This window comes from Carcharodon carcharias, chromosome 12, assembly GCF_017639515.1.
Source record: "Carcharodon carcharias isolate sCarCar2 chromosome 12, sCarCar2.pri, whole genome shotgun sequence".
NCBI lineage: Eukaryota > Metazoa > Chordata > Chondrichthyes > Lamniformes > Lamnidae > Carcharodon > Carcharodon carcharias.
Window position 1 is genome coordinate 57,650,783 of NC_054478.1, and position 21,945 is coordinate 57,672,727.

Consider the following 21,945-nt stretch of genomic DNA (forward strand, 5'->3'; position numbering starts at 1 on the left):
GACCTTGCTTGAGGTTATGATCTTGGTTTAGTTAGTATCAACAGTGTTATTTTTTGGCAGTAACATTTCCAACTCCATCAGGCTAAGTGGCTTAACTTTGGGCACTTTTAATGGCTTGACATTTGGTATTACTAATGATTTGGCATCATTTGGCAAGAGCTCCAGTACAATAGTGCCTATTTCAAGGAAAAGGGTAAGATTCAATTTAAAATGCCTATCTAAAGGAATTTGGGAATATCTTCAACCATTGAAAACACTGGAAAAATGGACTCCAACTTCTAACTTTAATTGTTATTACTGTGTGAAGCCAATGAACACTGATACAAGCCTAACACATCTTTCAAAAGATGGTAATATTTTGAGCTGCAAATTCTTTGAGCATTCTAGGTACAATGTATATTGTTGTTTTGCAGATGGTGGGTTTTTCCAAATATGATTTTCTCCCTAGGCAACAGCTAGCTGCTATCTCAGCACCTTTTCCAGTTAAGCATTGAAGCTTGATTGGACTCTAGCTGTAAGGATTCCAATGATGAATTTGAGGAACCTGGCCAAAGATTGTGATTCAGGACAGGTTGAAGAGAAGCCAGGTTTTGATAAATAGGTATACAAACAACTTTTTTTGAGGAAGAGACTTCTGCAGTTTGGAAAGACTGGGGGTGGTAGTGGGAAATGATTTGGCTGTCTGGTTTTGTTCCCATACTATGAAGAATAATGTGCAAGGTGGTGTATGTGGGGACTTTGACATTTTTGTTTGAACCAGACAAAATTAGCATATGACTCCAGATCCACAACAATTGGCCAGCAAGCCACTCAGTTGTATCAAACTGCTACAGAAAAGTCAATAATGAAACTAGATGGACCACTTGGCAATGTCGTAGACACTGGAATTGACAAAGGCACACCCTTCCCAAACAACCCTTCAAAGTCCATCTCACAAACATTTGTGAACATGTTCCACAGATGTCAATCAATAGATTTGCATAGACTGAAACCATTCCTGTGTATGTTCTGGCCCACCAGAAATAATGGCTAAAAATGTATACCAATACAGTTGGGTGGGAGTCGTCAACATTAATTCTGGGCCCAAGAAGTCTCATGGGATCATGTCAAACATGCTGAGTTTCCCCAGGGGCGGGCAGTGTGGTGGCTCACTACCTGTGGCTCACCAATGTCAATGGAGAAAGCCACATGTGGCACTGCCTGTCCCCAGGAGATTCAATCTTAGTTCGCAGCATTGCTAGAAATAGCACTATGCAAACAAATTTCTGCTCCCCAACCCCCATAGATCTTCAAATCCCATTAACTGCGCTAAGCTAGTGCACATCCACCTTTATGGAAGTTACCTACATGAGTTTTATTCTTTTTAAGAACTTCAATCTCCTCAGATAAGGTGCTTAACTGCTCATTTTTCTTCTGACCTGATGTATCCATTTTGTAACTTGGAAATTCAGTTCCACCTGGTCTAATCAAACTTCACTATGGCCCAAATAATCTAAAAAGCATAATAAGACTCCCAAGACATTTTTTTAAAGAGACATTAGACCTGGACTTTGTGAAGTTCCATGAAGAAACCAGTGTAATCTAGGTGGAAAAAGGAAAAAATCAAGTGGCCATTCTAAAAGCTTAAAGCTCAAATTTTTCATAGCATTTTGGGTGCATAATTCACCTGCCCAAATATGGATAGAGCAGTATCATGGCAAAATATGAATTGGGAAGTTAAAAATAATTTTATGATCTGAACATCCCTACTGTGGCAAGTTGGGGCAACAATTAGCCTACTCTCATCTATGGCAGACACCTTGCTGGAATTGTAAATGATACTGGTGCCTGTCACAAACACTTAAATGTCCCCATCCCTGTGATGAGGCACAGGAAAATTCTATCACGGATAGAATGTCCAGGCTAATATCCTTTGGTACTGTTTCGACAAAAATATCCATTCATTTCAAAGAATAAAACACAATATGCCCACAACAGATAATGTATTTTCTATTTTTGAATTTTCCTTACGAAAGCCTCCATTCTGTGCTCCAAGCAGCTAGCTTGGCCTGGGATAACTTAAATGTTTATTTTAACAGAACCCTCTTCTGGAGGCACTGACATATGCTAGTGTAAGATTTGAGCCTCCACTGACTTGCCATGTATGACTTTAGATTGTGATTTTTAGCAGGCTAATGATCATGTGAAGCATTACAATTGAACCTATACCTTCTTGCCTCAACTGTACCTTCCAGCTGGTGTTACTGCACAGTGATCAAAAAGAATTAGTGATTTACCCACTCCAGTAACACTGCTGCTACCTTGGCTGACTTGAGGGAACACAGCAGAGACTTTAGCTCAAAACTGAAACTTTCCTGGTTCTAGAATGGACAGTGTCTACTTACTGAGGCAATAATGAAATCTTGAAATCAGTTTTAGTGCCACTAAAGGGAACTAAGGGAACTAAGGGAAACCAGAATAAGATCGGTTTCAGCACAAGTGTAGGAAAAACAGAAGCTTACTACAAAATTCCAAAATCTGTTATGGATAACATTTGTATGGGGAGGATAAACTATTTCAAAAGTAGGTCATTAAAATGGTTCTTTTATTTATATCTGGTTCTAGAGGGTCAATTGACTGCAAAATGCAAAGTTAGTAAAATATACCAATGTTGAAATCTGGCATCAGTCAATCAGATGACGGAGTTTGGCATTCAGTTCCTTCTCTTTTGTTAGCAGATCATTGCTATGCTTTTTGAAAGCTTCAAATTCCTATTAATGAAACAAGAGGTTAGCAAATAGAAATTTTTGAGAAATTTTGTAATAGGCTACTTACATTCAGACTACAGTAAGGGATATCATGGTTTTGGAGTATGTAATGAATTTTTAGAGTAGGCAGTGTAGAGAAATATTTTAATTTTAGTAGCCAGTAAATCTAGGGTTCTTTCCTGATATCCAGATTTCTACACGTTCTACATTCTAGGTTTTGTCAAAAAAAGTGAAAAGATGCAGGATTCTCATCTCCGTAACCAAAATTGTATTCTTGAAGTGAATTTATGAGACCACAATTAGTATATATAACTTTAATTTGCGTCTGCCTGTTTAACTTCACCCATAACACATAGTTAGAATAGACTTGCTGATTTTCAAAATTGGATGCTGTAGACACTGAGTTGTATAATCTGTTACTACTCAGTACTGATTTAGGCCTGAGATAGAACAGAGATGCAGAATGACTGAGGCTGGCAAAATATTTAAGGGATGAGTCAGGACTGTCTTGAAAATATCTGGCTAAAGGGATAGCTGAAAGGAGCAGCAATATTATACAGGGTGGTATTACTTGCATGAAAGCATTTTCAGTTAACACTGAAAATCTTAATGCCATACTGCACGATTTACAGGTTGGGTGATAAACTGGAAGCGCAGCACAATTTGTCACTCATGGAAGTGGATTATTGGTGTACTTGAAGCAATGTAGAAATAATGTTATTCTCTAACATCTTAAAATGCTTTTATTATTGGAAAAATAATACACTTTTCTGCCTATGAAAGACAGGCACATTTCTGTTTTAAAATTGGAGGAAGGATTGATCAGATTTATAGCCAGAGTTTACTTTACCCTTTCCAAGTCAGCATAAACCTGTTGAGATTTGTGATACTGCTGCTGTAATTCCTTGACTTTGACATTTGCATTTACTGCTGTAGATTCATATTGAAACCTGAAATATAAAGCACCTCTTGAATGAAATGTGTAACAGAAATACAACTATTTCTACCAAAATAATCCAATAGCAATCATTCAAAGAAATGCCTCATAAAGGCTCAACAACAGTTTTTTATGCATGCAATTGTATGATGGATGAGCAACTGCCACTGTAAAGGAAATTTTTTTTTCTATTACTGTGGGATACTTTAAAGTAGGCTTGTGGGGCTGTGTTTGTGTTTGTGTGACTAGTTTAATTAAACTGCAGGCAGTCAGACTGCAAGGTTTGAATCATCAAAGGGGTTAAATGTAAAAACAGTCATTTTGAAATGGAAATGGGCGAGGTAGAATTGAGGTCCCAGTAGATACAGTGCGAATGAAAATTGCATTTTTAGCAACATTGAGAGGTTGTTTGATTTTCAAAGGGACATGAAAAGATGTTTTACAACTGGCAAGATAAATAAGGAAAAGTTATTGAGTTTTTTTTTCCCCAAAAGTGCTGGCCAGAATAACAGCATGAAAGATTTTTATATTCTGGGGAAAGTAACTTCCAAAGCAAGGTTGACACAATGGGATTTAGAGGGGAGAAATATATTTAAAGAAATATGGAAAGCTCTATGATGAGTGGCCATGTGAGATCTTGAAAGGTAGACTGTATGAAACAGACCTATGAAAAAGCAGCCTCAAGCAACCCCAAATTGTTCGAGAGTGCAAGGTTTTGTTAAAAGCCTTGGAATTCCATTGTCAAGTGACAGGGAGAGAGAAGCTGTAAAGTATCTCCCTTACAGAAACAGTGGGTGCTAATGGTAATATTGCTGGATGTTTTATACATTAAGAATCAATTTGGACTGTTGCCTTAAAGGGGTGTGTATTTGGGAGTCTGGCTAAGTAGGAACCTTTTGCCAACTGTTATAAGACTAAATTTAACTATGTAATTTTTTTTCTTTTGGTAATAAATGTTTTAATTTAATTTTTAAAATCTCTAAAGATGGTAGTGGATTCTTTACTTCTGACTTTAGTGCACAAACCTTTTTGTAATAAATACAAATTGCAAAATTGTTGTGATAGCTTGGCCAAATTTCCCTTTGGGATTTGGTCAGTCTGGCAAATACCACCTGCCATAGCATAACATTTTCTTTCTATGTTTAACAAATTTTAATTTTACCTTGACGGGAAAACTATTCTATTTTCTCCTAATTCCTTATTCAACAAATAGACAAAAGAGTGGATGGAAATCCTCCCACGTATTTGCTCGCATTGCTGTGGAACTTAATCAGTTTGTGAGAATTGTACAATCGCAATCTGGTGGTAAGATTCAGCGAACAGACATTCTGAAAATTATGTAAATTCAAACCAACTACATTTAAATGTTAGTAATTGCATGCACAAACATTAATTTTGTCCATTTTATTTTGCTTTAATTTTGTTCAAAGCAAATGGGAAGGAGCATATTAGAATATAACAGCTTCACAATACAAATATTAACTTCTAAAAATCTTAAATTAACCCATTGTTGGACCTCACAATAAATAAATTTTCTTTTCCAGTTCTTTTCTTGACTTTTTTCACCCTTGCTTTTTTCCTTGATCTTAATTGCTCAAGTAGTTGAATCTCCTTTAGTTCGTTTGAAAATGAATTATTTAAATCAACTCTTTTAGATATGTCTGAAAAGACGGAATATGTGACAATCTGCAAAAGAATGTGGGTGCATGGGAGAAATTAGTAATCTTCCAGCAGATTGTAGGCTATATTCAGTCAAGAGATACTGTTCCAATATGTCCAATTCCAGGACTTCACTGCAGGAGTTCCTCATGGTAATGTCTTAGGCCCAACCATCTTCAGCTTCTTCCATCATAAGGTCAGAAGTGGGGATGTTTGCTGATGATTGCACAATGGTCAGCACCATTCGCAACTTGTTAGATACTGAAGCAGTGCATGACCAAATGCAGCAAGACTTGGACAATATCAAGGCTTGGGCTGACAAGTGGCAAGTAACATTCACACCACACAATTGCCAGGCAATGACCATCCCAACAAGAGAGAACCTAACCATCACCCCTTGACATTCAATGGTATTACCATCACTGAATCCCCCACTATCAACATCCTGGGGTTACCATTGACCAGAAACTGAACTGGACTAGCCACATAAAGACTGTGGTTGCAAGAGCAGGTTGAGGCTAGGAATCCCGCAGTGAGTAACTCACCTTCTGACTCCCCAAAACCTGCTCTACAAGGCACAAGTGACGGAATACTCTCCACTTGTCTGGATGAATGCAGCTCCAACAACACCCAAGAGGCTTGACACCATCCAGGACAAAGCAGCCCGCTTGATTGGCACCCCATCCACAATCACTCCCTCCACCACTGACGAACAGTGACAGCAGAGCGTACAATATACAAGGTGCACTGCAGAAGTTCACCAAGGCTCCTAAGGCAGCATCTTCCAAACCCACGACTGCTACCATCTAGAAGGACAAAGGCAGCAGACAGATGGGAATACCACCACCTGGAAGTTCCCCTTCAAGCCACTCACCATCCTGACTTGGAAATATATCGCTGTTCCTTCACTGTCGCTGGATCTCCCTCCCTAACAGCACTTTTGGTGTGCCTATGCCACAGGGACTGCAGCGGTTCAAGAAGGCAGCTCACCACCACCTTCTCAAGGGCAATTAGGGATGGGCAATAAATGCTGGGCAAGCCAGTGACACCCATATCCTGTCAATGAATAAAAAAAAACTTCCTCCAAGACACTTAATATAAGCCAACTGTTTTAGAACGAATCTGAAATAAAAACCAAAAGTGCAGGTCAGATTGCACCTACAGAAAGAAAAATAGAGTTAATGGGCCAGATTTTCCCCTCCTGACACAGTGGCAACTCACTTTGGGTGGGCTTTTAAAAATGGCAGGTGGGATCCAATTCCAGAATATCTGCCGCCATTCCTGAAACTGGGGGGAAAATTTTCTCCCTGTCAGGGGGTGGTGGTGGTGGTGGTGGTGGTGAGCAGAGCAGGCACGCAAACAATTGTCACCCACAATTGGCTGTGCGCTGCCATTTTACCTGGGCCAGCCAATTAAGGCCCGCCCAGTGTGACATGCACCCAGAAGCGCAGTGCACTCCCTGCAGGTGAAAGAGCGCTGAAATCTCCCTGAGGCATGGAGCTGCCCCAGGAAGATTTATTTCATTGTGAAAAAGTCAATAAAAGATTTTTAAAAACTATTTGGACATGTCCCTTCATGTGACAGTGTCACATGAGCTGTGACATGTCTATGAATTTTGTTAAAAATTTTTGTTAAAGTCTAAAAACCTTCATGAAACCTCATCCCACCCGCGGATGACGTTGCATGAAAAATGCGAAGGCCGCCTGGGCTCTTCACCTGCCCGCCAGCCTAAAGGTTGGACAGCCAGCCCTGTTAATTGCTTAAACTATTATTTAAATGGCCTTACTAGGCCTTTGACATTTTGGTGGGTGCGCAGCCGACTCTAGCGCGCGCCCACTGAACTAAAGATCGGAATGACACGCGGTGACATCGGGACGCACGCCAGACGTCACCGTGTGTCATCTTACACGTCGGCAAGCGGGGCCCACCCCCACATACTGACCAGAAGATTCAGGCCCGGCAATTTGACAGTTTTTTGATCACTTAATAGGATTATGGTTTTTGAAATGATTTTTGAATGATGGTTTCTTTATCTTGGCAGTTTTATGACCACCTATTGGATTGTGGATTTTTTGAGGTAGTTTTTGGAAAACTGCCAGCTTATTTTGACAGTGATTTGTGGGCATCTCAAAAATTTCCCAATTCTATTAGAAGTCTTAAGAGTCCTGTCCAGAGTGGGTACTGGGAGGGTGGATATGGGGTGGGGGTAAGTGAGTAGGCATGGAGGCCAGGGCATATGGGTGGGCATGGGATGTATGGGGTTTGAGGCGGGGGCAGAAGTTTGATCAATTAACAAAGAGGGTTGATGAATGTAGCATGGCTGATGTGTAAACAGACTTTCAAATAGTGTTTCATAAAGTGCCACATAATAGGCTTGATAGCAAAGTTGAAGACTGAGGAATTAAAGAGAGAGTAGGTGTGTGGATACAAAATTGGTTAAGGCATAGAAAGCAGAGAGTAGTGGTGAACAATTGTTTTTCAGATCAGAGGGAAATGTGCACTGGTATCCCCCAGTTGTAAGTACTGGGGCAAAGAAACAGAAAATGTGTGGCACAGAAGGAGGCTATTTGACCCAACATGCATCTGCTGATCGAAAAGAGTTATTCAGCCTGACCCTGCTTTCTAGCTCTTGGTCACAGCCCTGTAGGTTACAGCACTTCAAGTGCATATCTAAGTATTTTTAAAAAATTGCTGAGGCTTTCTGCCTTTACCATCCTTTCTGAAAGTGAGTTCCAGGCCCCCTAACACACTCTGGGTGAAAAAGTTTCTCCTCAATTCCGTTCTAATCCATTTGCCAATTACTTTAAATCTGTGCCTCTCTACTAAAGAAAATAGGTATTTCTTATATAAAAGCAAAAAACTGCAGATGCTGGAAATCCAAAACAAAAACAAAAATACCTGGAAAAACTCAGCAGGTCTGGCAGCATCTGCGGAGAGGAACACAGTTAACGTTTCGAGTCCGAATGATCTTTCAACAGAACTAAGTAAAAATAGAAGAGCTCTCTTCTATTTTTACTTAGTTCTGTTGAAGGGTCATTCGGACTCAAAACGTTAACTGTGTTCCTCTCCGCAGATGCTGCCAGACCTGCTGAGTTTTTCCAGGTACTTTAGTTTTTGTTTAGGTATTTCTTATCCCTTCTACATCACTCATATGCTAATGTTTTTGATAAAGGCTGTCTTCCAGTCCACAGCTCTTGATTTGTTTGGAGCTTCTAAAAATAATAGTCACAGGCTTGCATATTTTCTCAGTCTTTTTGACAATATTGATGAGGCGCACTTAGGTATACAGGGATTAATTTCAAAGTCTACAAATAAAGAGGAGAGGCAATATAAACTAAATGTTACAGTTTGGAAAGGGTGCAGGAATAGAGAGACATGGAAATGTACATACATTTGTCTTTGAAGGTGCCAGGCCAATTTGAGGAGCCTATTGCATCATATTGTTAGGGGTATTGAGTTCAAAAATAAGAAAGTTATGCTAGACTTTAATAAAACACTGGTTTAGTCTTAGCTGAAGTATTGTGTTCAATTCTGGGCACCACATTTTAGGAGGAATGTCAAGGCCTTAGGTGCAGAAGAGATTTATGAGGATGGTACCCAAGATGAGGGTCTTCAGTTATGTGAGTAGACTGGAGAAGTTGGGACTGTTCTTCTTGGAACAGAGAAGATTAAGGACGAAAGTGTAGAAGAGTAAATAGGGAGAAACTGTTGAGGTGGCAGAAGAATGGGTAACGAGAGGACACAGAATTAAGTTAATTGGCAAAAGAGCCAGAGACATCATGATGGGCTAAATACTATACACTGACTTGTTATGTTTTTAAGAGGACTGGCTAAAATAGTGGTGGAAGCAGATTCAATAATCACTCGCAAAAGACAATTGAATAAATACTTGAAGGGCTATGGGATAGAGTAGGGGGTGTAGAACTAATTGAATGGATCTTTCAAAGAGGCAGTGCAGTTATGATGGACTGAATGGCCTTTTTCTATTCTGTATCATCCTTTGATTATCTAACTATAATCAATCTTCCCTGATCCACATCCCTTCCCAACAGAAGATTAAGAATCACCATCATTGCATAGGCTAATACTGCTTCTCACTGCAAGAAGTAACAGCTATGTTGCTGTGGAAGCTATGATAATCAGAGCAACTGATGCCGAGCCTCTGGTTTTGACTGAAAAAGGATGAAGCAGTCTTGATCTTCTCGGAAGCCTGCGAAACAAAATCATCTCACAATACAAAACTATTGAAGGACAGGTAGGTGAATGAGGGGCAGAACTAAAACAACAGAATAGACCCTGAATGGTCCTGCTCATTAAAATTACGAAGCTTGTATTATTGTACATTGATAGATATATAATACCAACTAATTTATCAGAGTATGCTTCGGCAAATGCATACATATAAATAAACTGAGAACCATAGCAGGCTGTCAACATGTGTAAAATTGCATAAAAGTTTAGAAAATCTAATATTGATCAATATTAGGTCACACACTAAATAGTTTATTTCCCGGTTTCCTTACCTTTCTTCTGCATCTTTTTTTGCTTTTTCTGTTAATTTTAACTTCTCCTCAAGTCGTTGAATATCCTTTTGTTTTTCCTATATTCCAAAAAGTCATCATAACTCAGAAATTAGACTTCTACTAATGACAAGTAAAAGTTCCATGCTGTATCCACATATATCCAGATCAGCACGAACCTCTTCTAAAATACACACAATTTCATATCCCAAGCCAAGAACATCTGAAATGGTGAGACTCAGCTTGAAAAAGTTTGAGAACTGCTATGTGATCAAAGCTTGCTTTACTATGTACACGAGCAGGAATCCATCTCTGATGAGTGAACTTCTAGGGCACTTCATCCAGGAAATAGGGAGAAAAGAAAAAGACAGAAAGGAAAGGCACAAAAAATGCCTTTTGAGCCTGGAGAAGGAAAAGGGAAAAAAATTTGTTGGGGGTGAAGGAAGAAGGAAAGAGACCATCTTGGGCACCCAGATGATTGGGTTCAAGAGAAGAGAAAATGAGGCATCCTATTGTGAGTGCTATAAATGGGAAAGAAACCCTGCCCAGGAGATCAAGAGAGAAAAACAATGCTATTATGAAGAGATAGGGATACCTTGATGAAGGTATCATCAGAGACAGAGAAAAGTCCGGTTAACTGGAATGAGGTGAAATTGGAAGAAAATTTTTGTTGCTGATTCATAGATTTGGGCACGGAAAGGAAAGTTGTGGAGCTTGATGGGACCATCTTAATTAAAAGTGCATCCTCTGCAAGGGGAATTCTATAGGACAGTACATAAATAATTGTGTATCTATTTTTTAATTTTAAACAAATTAAGCAGTTTGTTTCTCACATACAAGGAATTGACTCAGAACAGTTAATATTAAAATTATAAGTCATTTTTTTCTGCACTTAATTTGATTTTTTAAATATATTTCAACTTAACCTGTATAATTTTCCCTCGCTGCATGGAAAGTTTCAGAAGTTCTTCCTTCTCTTGGGACAGCACATACAATTTGTGTTCAAATTCTGTTTCTTTGCGATTTCTGATTTCTGCAGATTCTTTCTGCTTCAGTTCAGCCACTTAAAACAGTCCAGGAGTCAGATTTAGAAAGGTACTTGTCAATGTATCAAGTCACATTTTCATCTTGATGTGCAGTTAACAACTATCAGTATACTGTTTCTAACTGGATAGTCCCAATGAAAAAGTATAAGAAAAACAGCCTGTTTTGATAATAACAGCAAAATTAAAATTATTTGCTCAATTCAACCGGAAACTATATTGATAAAATTATTTTAGGTGGGTATCCAAAGTTATAATTGTGCATGCACATTGCTTACACAAGCTGTTCAAAAGCTTTAAAATTAAGGAACAGTTAACTATATGGCAAATAAAAGTAAAAGGTTGCATTTAAAGTTTACTAACAATTAATTTCTTAAATACTCTTATAAATATTCATGTTATTGTGTTCCATTTGCTCAAACTTCCATTGATACATTGGAATTACTTATAATATTAGTATTGCTTATGTCTTTGAATACATACCATTATATCGATCTTCTGAATCTTTCAGCTTTGCCCTTAATGATTGCACTTCATTAAGATAAAACTTCTCTGTGCTTGTTTGTTTCTCTAAAAGCTCACTTTCTTTTCTCTGTAAATTCTGTGTTATTTGACTGAAATATAGGAGCAACAAATATTATTGTCATTAGTTTTCAGAGAAATAGCCAAAAACATGACCAGAATTGACAATAATACTTTCAGGCAGAAAACCATCAAGGGCATCCATCCAGAGTTTGGATAACCCTGAATCTATATATTGACAACAGCCTGAAATTCATGCTGATAAACTGTTCCACATATTTTGTACCCTTTTAGTAAAAAAAGCTCTTCCTGCATTTCCTGTTTTCTTTTGTTATCCTTAATTTATAAATATAATCCCTTGTGATTAGATTCTGCATATAGTAACTTTATTTGGATCCAATTTGTCCAAACCTCTCATAATTTTAAACATTTATACCCCATTCCCTTTCCCTCTCCACTTTGCAAGAGAGTGAAGATCCAGGGTAGTCAGTCAATCCACATACAATAAGTCCTCACTTAAAGTTGTAGTTGCGTTCCTGAAAATTTAAGTGAAATGACTTTAAGCGAATCAGATTTTCCCCTTAAAACCAATGTAAAAGATATTGTTGGGTTCTGTAGGACTTTTCTCATCAAAGAAAAAGCACATTAAAACATCATACTCTGCATGCTGAAATACTATGCTAAATTCCATGCTGATAGATGAAATAACAAAATAAAATAAAAATATAAAAATATGGTAATTTTTTACGTATCCCCGTACTTGCCACCAGTCTTGCTTCCCAAACCTTCTGCTTGTCTCACATCGTGCTGTCTGACCCCTTGGTTGCTGTGGACCCTTTCTCTCGCCGACCCTCCTCTGCTCTCTAGTTGTTGATCCTCCAACTTGTGGCCCGTCTGTTTCCTAACCCACCCTCTTGCTACTGACCCTCTGATTTGCAGCTTCTGCTCACCCTCTAGCCAAGCCTCCTGCTCCTCGACTCTCCGGCTCGCTGTTCTGTCTCCTGAACCACGTTCCCGTTCAAGATCCAGATTTCGATCCGATCAAAAGGTAAAGTTCCAAGGTTGTGAAAGTGTGGGTCCCGACAGGGCAAAAGTGCTGAGCTGGGGCTTTTATAACCAGTTTTTTTTTTTAGCTTAAAAGTTCCTGCTCACTGCTTCCCTCTCCTGAACCCACACTGTGAGGTGGGGTTGGGAAGGGGGTGCTCTGGAGATGAGTGGTGAGAGGCAGGAGGAGCAGCTTCGGCTGAAGCCTTTCACTCAAATCACCTAACAAAAAAATTCCTTGGTGTATTTAGCCTTGAAGATCAAAAGGAGGAAGATGGTTTGCACAGGGTTAGCAGGTTTTCAAGATGTGACCCTCAAAATAAGGAGCTGTGCCAGAACTAGGTCCTGGGAAGCAGAAAAGGCTAAATGTCAGTGGGTCATCAGTGAGAGAAAGGGTCAGGCTGGCAACAAGTGGTGCATGCAGCCCTACGTCAGACCGGCAGGAAATGGCTTTAAAATGAATCTTGCAATGCTAATGAGAACACAGGCTCCATTAATTGACTGACATTAAAGCGAAACAGTGTTAAAAAAGGCAACTTTAAATGGGGACTTACTGTATAAACTTCCCTTTGGTTCTAGAAGCAATCATGTGGGAGGGGAAAATCAACACTTTAAATCAAGAAATGTAAGAACACCAGCAGGTCATGTGGGAAAGGAGGGGACAGTTACCCAGATAAAAGCTGGAATTTTTAAGGGATCTTTGGGGATGGGTTCAGAGAAGGGAAGGCTGGCAAAGTGGCTTGGGAAGCTCTAGTGGTGCACCTGATGCCTTCCTGCTGCCATGCCATTCTGCCAGCAGTGGGAAAGGTAGGGGTGGTCTGCCCACCTGGAGCCCAAATGAACCACTTAAGTGGCCAATTAGGCCTCTTCCCATCTCCACTGCTATTTTACAAGCTGTAGGTGGGGGGCCTTATGCTGCGTTGGGAGATTGTCAGATAAACCTTGGCAGTCTCCCAGCAGGCTTGGGTGGGGGAGGTCCCCCTCTATAGGCACTCTTTGGCCCAACCCTGGCTGCAATGGTGTCCCAACGGCATGGGCACACCTGCCTTCTGTGACCCCCTCCACTAGTCACTGTGACTGTCTGATTGGACCGGTGTCCCCAGACCCCATTTATTAAAGGGACGCGCATCCATTGATGTGCTCTCTAGATGCTGTCCCAGAAGCAGCCACTGCTCCTGATTGCGCTGCTAAGCTGCTGGCCCTCTAATTGGACAGCAGCCTTGGTAGCAGCCGCTTAATTGGTTGCCGCCCATAATATGTGGCCCTGAATCCTGCCACCCTCCAAACAGGGTCCCCCTCCAGGAACTTTCACCTCCAGCGGGACTTCTGCCGCTTCTGTAAAATTCCAGCCAAGGTTTTGGTAATTGAATGCACATAGAAATAAAGAAAGTTAGAAGCTCAATTTCCAATTTTGTTATGCCTCAGTTGCTGGCTTGTCAAGTGCTGAAGTTGCTCAGTAACTCATGGCTCTAAGAGTTGGAAATGCACCTTCAATAGTGCTTTTAAGAGATCAAGTGGTACTTGCAGGTTAGTTATCATTTCAGGTTGATCATGAACTTCCATACCAACACTGGCCACGGTGGCAGTCATCTGAGAGTGCTGTCAGAAGAGGTTACATAATGGTGTTCCTGTTGATGGAGCTGACCACTCAGTTGATTCATATTGGATGGAGTGGTCTCATGCTTTGTGAGAATCTTTCTCATAAATTGGAGCTGAACTCCTTCACAAGCTAGCTGGTCGGCTGTCTAAGAACCTAGCCTCTTCTGGTATAATTTGCTGGGTCAAAATCCTGGAACTCCCTTCTTAACAGCACTGTGGATGTACCCACACCACATGGACTGTAGTGGTTCAAGAAGGTGGCTCATCACCAGCTCCTCAAGGGCAATTAGAGATGGGGCATTACTTGATGGCCTAGCCAGTGATGGCCGTATCCTGTGAACTAACAAAAAAAAAAATGCCAATCAACCTTCTTTGGTAGTAAGGGCCATTAAAGTTGGCTTCTGAGCCCTCTGTAGCAGAGCTAACATGTTTTCGGCAAGGTGTGAGCCATGACACCCTATCTTCCACCTTAGCTCCCGCAAATCTGTGACTTCATCATATGAAGACCCCTTTTCTAACCTAGCCTTTAAAACATGTGTGTCACCAATATCTGAATTGGTGCTTGTGAGGGTGAAATTGTGTAAGCCTGCAGGAAAACTGGCCTACTTTTCAATGGCCAAGGGGCATCCACATTTTCAGCACCTGCAATGAAAGAGAAGAATACGGGTTAACTTCTGGTGTAAAGGGAAAACAGAGAAAAGTGGCTAGTGACAGCATCTACAGTTGCAGAGTGTGAAGAAAGAATGGTAAAAAAGGGCAATGTGTGAAATAACCCTGCGCAACATCTCCTCCAGGATTGATTATCTCTCTGTGATTGTCAGCACTTTTTCCATGAGCGGGGAGAAGGATTACATACGGACTCGGCCTCTTCTGGTGATAGCTTCCTGTTCAGAATTTTGCATAGCTTTCTCCTGAAAGAAAAAAGGGAATGTGTAAGTGAGAGGCACACTCTCATAAGACTATCATGGGGTATTAAAATGTATGTATCGTCTATGTTGTGGGGAAGTGATATTTACAATAGTGGTGAATATATGAATAGGAATCAGGAGGTGTAGAGTTTATAAAAAAGTAAAGTGGGAGAAGGGCATATTGTGAGTAGCAAGGGTGGAGGTGGGGGCAGAAGGAGAGAGCAATATTCTTACCTTGAAATCTCTGATGGCGGAGTTGTTGCCTAGAGGACTTTCTGAACCTTAGCGAGAAAAGCATCTTCCTCCTCCTGTCCATCGCTTGCACCAGGAGCTTCAACATAGCAATGTAGGATCATGGTGCTCCTTGGTGCTTGCTGTTGCCAATACTCTATTGACAAGTGCTTCCTGTTTTGCAAGGGTTCACTTTAAGAGGAAATGATTGCCTTCAAAAGGCATAAGAAATGTCCTATATTCATCCCTCCCAAACAACGAGTGCAACTAATGAGTATTGCAAGTGATGCTGGCTGCACACTTGAATTGTGATAATGAGTATCCACTATGAATATTATGTTCTGCCTGAGACAACGGTACAGGTATGTGCACTGCGTGCCCTGGCCCCACAAATTGGTACTGAGCATTATTAAAATTAAATCACGATTCACTGTGGTACAATTTCACTTTAAAAAATGTTATAACAGATTAAATATTCATGTTTTGTTAAATTATGAACACATTTCACATTCTGAAATCATCATTCATATTGCTTACTTGCATTCCTGTTCCAGTGCCTTGCATTGCTTTAAACATTTTCCCAACTCATTGGAGAGCTTGGCTATTTTGTTGTCCTTCTGTTCCAGTGCTTTACAGAAAATATTTTCATTCTCTTTCTGGAGCTTTTCATTTTGCTTTCTGAGCTCTGCATTCTGACTCTTGTATTCATCCTTGAATTTGATGAGTTCTTTGTGGTTGAATGCCAGGTCCATGAATCGCTTCTCGAGCTGAGCTGACTCCTTTAGTTGGCCCTCTAATTGTCGCTTGAGGTCTTTGTGCTGGTTCTCCAGCTCAGTGTTAATTGTCTCCAAAGTTTGGCAACGCAATAAGAATTCATCTGCTCGTCGTTTGAGGATGCAGATGAGCTGCGACTGTTCATCTATTCTAGATCGTAATAAGGCTTTTTCTGTTTTGTCATCTTGGGAGAGTCCACGTAGTTTCTCGAGGGTAATTTCCACTGCATCAATTTCCTGAACAATACAAAATAACCTAAATGTTTCACATTTGCTTAAAGCTAGCATTTTGTTAACTTTGTATGCTGTCACATTAGCCCTACTGGTCGTACACTTCCTAACCATAGCTAAAAGATGCCATTTTACAGATTTGAGTTCAAATTCAGTACATAGATGATTTTTTTTTGTATTCACTCATGGGATGTGATTGCACTGGAGAGGGTGCAGAGGAGACTCACCAGGATGTTGCCTGGGATGAAACATTTAAGTTATGAAGAGAGGTTGGATAGACTTGGGTTGTTTTTGTTGGAGCAGAGAAGACTGAGGGGCGACTTGATAGAGGTGTACAAGGTTATGAGGGACATGGACAGGGTGGTTAGGGAGCAGTTGTTCCCCTTAGTTGAAAGGTCAGTCACGAGGGGACATAAGTTCAAGGTGAGGGGCAGGAGGGATGGGAGGGTGGTAGAGGCGGTTTGCCTCACATCCTTTAAAAAGTATCTGGATGAGCACTTGGCACGTCATAACATTCAAGGCTATGGGCCAAGTGCTAGTAAATGGGATTAGGTAGGCAGGTCAGGTGTTTCTCACGTGTTGGTGCAGACTCAATGGGCCGTAGAGCCTCTTCTGCACTCTGTGATGTGGGCTTCATTGGCTGGGCCAGCATTTATTGTCCATCCCTAATTGCCCTTGAGAAGGTGGTGGTGAGCTGCCTTCTTGAACCGCTGCAGTCCATGTGGTGTGGGTACACCCACAATGCTGTTAAGAAGGGAGTTCCAGGATTTTGACCCAGTGACAGTGAAGGAACAGCGATATATTTCCAAGTGAGGATGATGAGTGACTTGGAGGTGAACTTCCAGGTGCTGGTGTTTCCATCTATTTGCTGCCCTTATCCTCCTAGGTGGTAGTGGTCTTGGGTTTGGAAGGTCGAAGGAGCCTTGGTGAATTCCTGCAATTCATCTTGTAAATGGTACACATTGCTGCTACTGTGTGTCGGCAGTGGAGGGAGTGAATATTTGTGGATATGGTGGCAATCAAGCGGGCTGCTTTGTCCTGGATGATGTCAAACTTCTTGAGTGTTGTGGGAACTGCACTCATCCACGCAAGTCGGGAGTATCTTTGATTCCTTTGTACCTCTAGACTTGACTATTCCAATGCACCCCTGGCTGGTCTCCCACATTCTGCCCTCCATAAACTTCAGGTAATCCAAAACACTGATGCCCATATCCTCACTTGCAGCAGGTTCTGCTCCCCTATCATCCCTGTGCTCACTGATTTAGATTGTCTCCAGCTCAAGCAATGACTTGATTTAAAATTCTCATGCTTCTTTTCAAATCCCTCCATGGTCTCACCCTTCCCATATCTGTAATCTTCTCCAGCTCCACAACACTGCAAATATCTGCAATCATCTAATTCTTGCCTCTTGAGCATCCCCACTTTTAATTGCCCCACCATGGAGCAATTTGTTTTCCACCTTTAAGATACCCCTTAAAACCTACCTATTTGACCAAGCTTTTTGGTCAACAGATCTAATAATTATTTTTGTGGCTCGGTGTCATATTTTGTTTTTATAATACTCCCGTGCAGCATTTTGGGAAATTTTATTACTTTAAAGGTGTTATATGAATATAAGTTGCTGATGTTAAAGTTTTTTCACTGGGGTCAGGAGGAACACCTAGAATTAAAGAGTAAGGATGGCTATGGGAGAAACTGCTGTTTAAAAGATTTATCCCTCTTATTTGAAAATAAATTCTGCATGAAACTACTTTTAAAATATTTTTATTCTGTCAGAGAGAGCGCCTCGCGGTCAGATTACGGACAGTTTGTCTTTGTGGCTCGGAACACTTACGTTGAAACAATGGGTGGTTTGGAAGTTGCTCCACCCCCAACAAACCTTAAGACCCCACATGTTGAGAAATCCGTAGCCAACTCTAGTGGTTTCCGGAACTTGGTTGATTTCAGTGTGATCGGCCGGCTGGTGTTAGGTCAATCTGTGATACCTGCCCCAACCCCGTCTGCTATGGAGCCGGGGAAAGAAGGGAGCCTTTTAGGACATCAAGCTGTCCCAAAGTACATTACAGGAAATGAAGTACTTTTTGAAAGGCAGACATTATTGCAATGTGGGAAAATGGCAACAAATTTGTGCATAGCTAGATCCCACAAACAGGAAAAAAGTGAGCAAATCATCAATTTTTTTGTTATTTGAGAAATGAACATTAACCAAAATAACTGTAGAACGTTAAGAAAAAAGCAAAATATTGTGGATGCTGGAAGTCTGAACAGAAAATGCTGGTGGGGTTGCCAACTGTGATTAAATGGAGGTTTCATCACAAGTTTTACCCCACATTCCAGCCATTAGTTGGCCAATCCTACCTTCCTACACCAATTGGAAAGCAAAAAGACTTATTACCCAATCGGATAATGCTTGAATGTCAGCCAAACAGCCTTCCCCACACCATTTTTAATATTTTTATATCTTGTGAAGAGAAATGTTCGAAGAATTTTTTTTAAAACTTTCTTTTTAATGTCTCTATGATTTTTCTCCGGGATTGCACACAGCCGTGTCCTGGAGATTAATCTTTAATTCCTGGACAAATCCAGGCCAATCCTGCCGGGTTGCCAACCCTAAATGCTGGAAATGCTCAGACGGTCAGGCAGCATGCATCTGTGGAGAGGTCCTTGACCTGAAAAGTTAACCCTGTTTCTCTCTCCACAGATGCCACCAGACCTGCTGGGCATTCCCAGCATTTTCTCTTTATACCTGTAGAACGTTCCTCCACTTCCAGAGTGCCATGAGATCTCGCACCAGAGATGGGCAGATGGATTATTGTCTAATCCATAGGAAGGCATCTTGCTGTAATTCAGCATTCGCTCAGCCTTGTTAACTCTAGCTTAGTCATCAGTGTGAACACATTGCCTTGTGTTTGGTGATCCAGTTTTAGCTCTCAGAGTGAATACACTAAACGGGATTCTGTTCCGGGTTTGCTTGTCCCTCTACCTGCTTGCTGTCCTCTACCGGTTCCTTGAAATCCTGGGCTGTTTTCTCCGGGTCCTCCCGCCGCTCCATGGTCCTCCAGTCCCGCCCTCTCCCCGCCAACCGTTGTTGTCAGTAGCAACCGACTACGGCGGCTCCGCTGGTCCCAATAGCTCGGCGAGTTTGAAACGCGATAGAGCAATCTACCTCTCCTCCTTCAGCAGCAACAACAGAACAGATCTTCTATTCGGCTGAAAGCTGCTTATATATCTGTTCCTGGCAGAACAAACAGAAAAAAAAATCATTGCCATATTATTCTGAGTTTCCAGTTTGTGGCTGTGACAATGGAATAAAACATAGACTTGTAGTTGACAATTGCTGAGTCCCTGGTCAGTCTCTGGAACACTTTAAACCTTCACATTTTCACAGTCCATTTGCTGTGGAATGTTGTATTACCTTCCTTAATATTATTGTTAGCATTTAAAATATATGGGCTATTTTTGTATTCAGGGCTTGGCCATGGAATCTGACGGTAATTCCACTCCTGTACCAGTGTATGTCACTAGTGCACCTTGTCAGTTGGAAGTAATGAACCCAAAAAATGTCAGAATGAGAAAAGGCCACTTGCCCAACACACTTATTTTCCAGTACATTAACAATCCCAACACACTATCTAAAATGTTTGTATTATCTTGCATGGTAGATTTTGTTCAGATACTTGTAGTATAAGGGTCCGGCGCATATAGGGTTAACATGGGACTGAGTACAGTACTGCCCACCCGTTCATTGAGGTCAGTTTAGTGTTGAACAGAGTCATGTGCACAAGCACACAAACAGGTCATTCGGCCCAACCAGTCCATGTCATTGTTGCGCTCATATTTATGCAGGGTAACACCTATTACTATATTGTGCTCATTATTTCTAACTGAACATTCCTTCACTTTGTGTGCACATCCCATTAGTGTCCATTATTGCTTCACTGCATTCATTTCAGCACCTCCCTTACATAGCATCAAATCCGTCAGTCAAAGGCTGCACAGCACAACCTGTAGCTAACTTCCTCCATGACCAGCACAAACATAGTGCACATTTCTGTCCTCACACAACCAATGGAGATCACCTTAACACATAGGTGTAAGCAGATTCAATGCCACCAGTATTGGCTAATCAGTGCATGCTTCTGCTTTAATAAGAGAAGATTGTGAAATTTGCACTAAAATAAGAGAGGGAAGTTATGAATAGGATACTATTATAAACAGAAAGATTAACATCACTGAAAGTTGCTAAATAATCTGGTGCAGATGGAATGCATCCTAAGTTGCCCCACGAAGCAAAGGGAGAAATGGTAGAAGGATTGGACACAGTGATAACAAAAAGTAAAGGATGGATACTGGTGCAGGCCTGAGTGTTAATAGCCTGAGAATAATGACGTTTACAGTAAGACACTGTACTGCAGAGTTCACCTTGCCTTCTTTGGTTGTATTTAGATAGAGAAGCAAGGGTAAACAAGCAAGAGGTATGGCCCCAGCTCAAGATTTGTACAGTAATGATCTTTTCTTCTTATTGCTCCTTGCCAACTTTTTGACAAAGATTAGATGACAACAAATTATTATGAGGATGTGTTACTAATACCTGTTCATTTTTGTGTCTGCATATGAAACGCGAGATCTCAGATCAGCTGCCCATTATACACCCTGTCCAATTTTCCTTTCATTAAAAGATTTTATCCTGACTGGTCTCTCAAATATGGAATCTTCAAATTTGACCAAATTACAATTGTTTTCCATTACCAGGTAATTTATATATGTTCGGGAAACTCATTATTGACTCTCATGGAAATGCACTCAACTGTCAAGGCACACCCCCACCCACCTCCACTACCCTGCAAAGTGACATTATACCTTTAATTAATTTGTTATTTTCCTTCTTTTTGGAAGAGTTTCCTTTCTATTTTATTGTTATGGTTGGTTACTGGCAAGACTCCCAAGTCATGTCATCAGCCTTCTTCTGTTTTCCACTCAGGTTATACTGACCATGCATACTTGGCACTCCAGCTCCTTTTGAGATTGAGAGCACAACCAGGCAAGCCTGAACAGAGACATACTGCATCACCAGTCAAATTGCTGTTCAAAACTTCATATACATGTCTGCCCATGTTTTTGGAGGAAGATGGAAGTACAGAGTGTGTGTGACCTAGCTGATATATAGTTTATGTCTGATAGTGCATCGTCACTTGACCTAAACAGTTTGACTCCTACAAGTAAGTCCAAAGTTTGTTTACCCAAAACATTAACTCATCTTTTCTCTTTTCAAATGCGCATAGGCATTGCATATATTTCCAGCATTTTACTTTTTATCTGTAGGCAAGGATAAACTGCAGTGATGCATATTCAGTGGGCAGGTGATCCACTCCACCAAATTACTACCCGTGCAGTGAAGAGAAAAATTAATTCCAACGGACCCTGAATTATTTTTGTAAGACCCTCATGTTACCGTGGAGCCAACACAGTGATACTCCATCAATAGACCAAAACTATGAGTGGTTCTTGATGTAAAGCACACAACTAGGTATGCCGGGGATCAGTAAATCCAGATGAAAAGTTTTATGCCACATTTGCGACTGAATTGCTTGAATGCGTTATGGAAAACCTACTATTATCAGTATGAGAGAAACTAATAAAAATGCAGAAAGCCTTAAACGTTTGCATTTAACTGACAAGATGTCCTCACTTGTGTATATGTAAGCCAAAGATACACAGGAAGATTTCCTAT

At 40.7% G+C, this 21,945-nt stretch overlaps 1 protein-coding gene across 1 annotated transcript; it reads right to left on the reverse strand.

Moving 5' to 3' along the window:
* Nucleotides 1-2,583: 2,583 nt before the first annotated feature.
* On the reverse strand, nucleotides 2,584-19,161 carry zgc:172182 (coiled-coil domain-containing protein 89). The gene is made up of 7 exons (XM_041201221.1): nucleotides 18,961-19,161; nucleotides 15,748-16,220; nucleotides 11,390-11,520; nucleotides 10,790-10,926; nucleotides 9,867-9,943; nucleotides 3,598-3,697; nucleotides 2,584-2,750 (listed from the first exon to the last, which is right to left on the reverse strand). Exons 1-7 carry the CDS (start codon nucleotides 18,991-18,993, stop codon nucleotides 2,664-2,666), a joined length of 1,038 nt encoding a protein of 345 aa, XP_041057155.1. The 5' UTR covers nucleotides 18,994-19,161; the 3' UTR covers nucleotides 2,584-2,663.
* Between the last annotated feature and the right edge of the window lie 2,784 nt (nucleotides 19,162-21,945).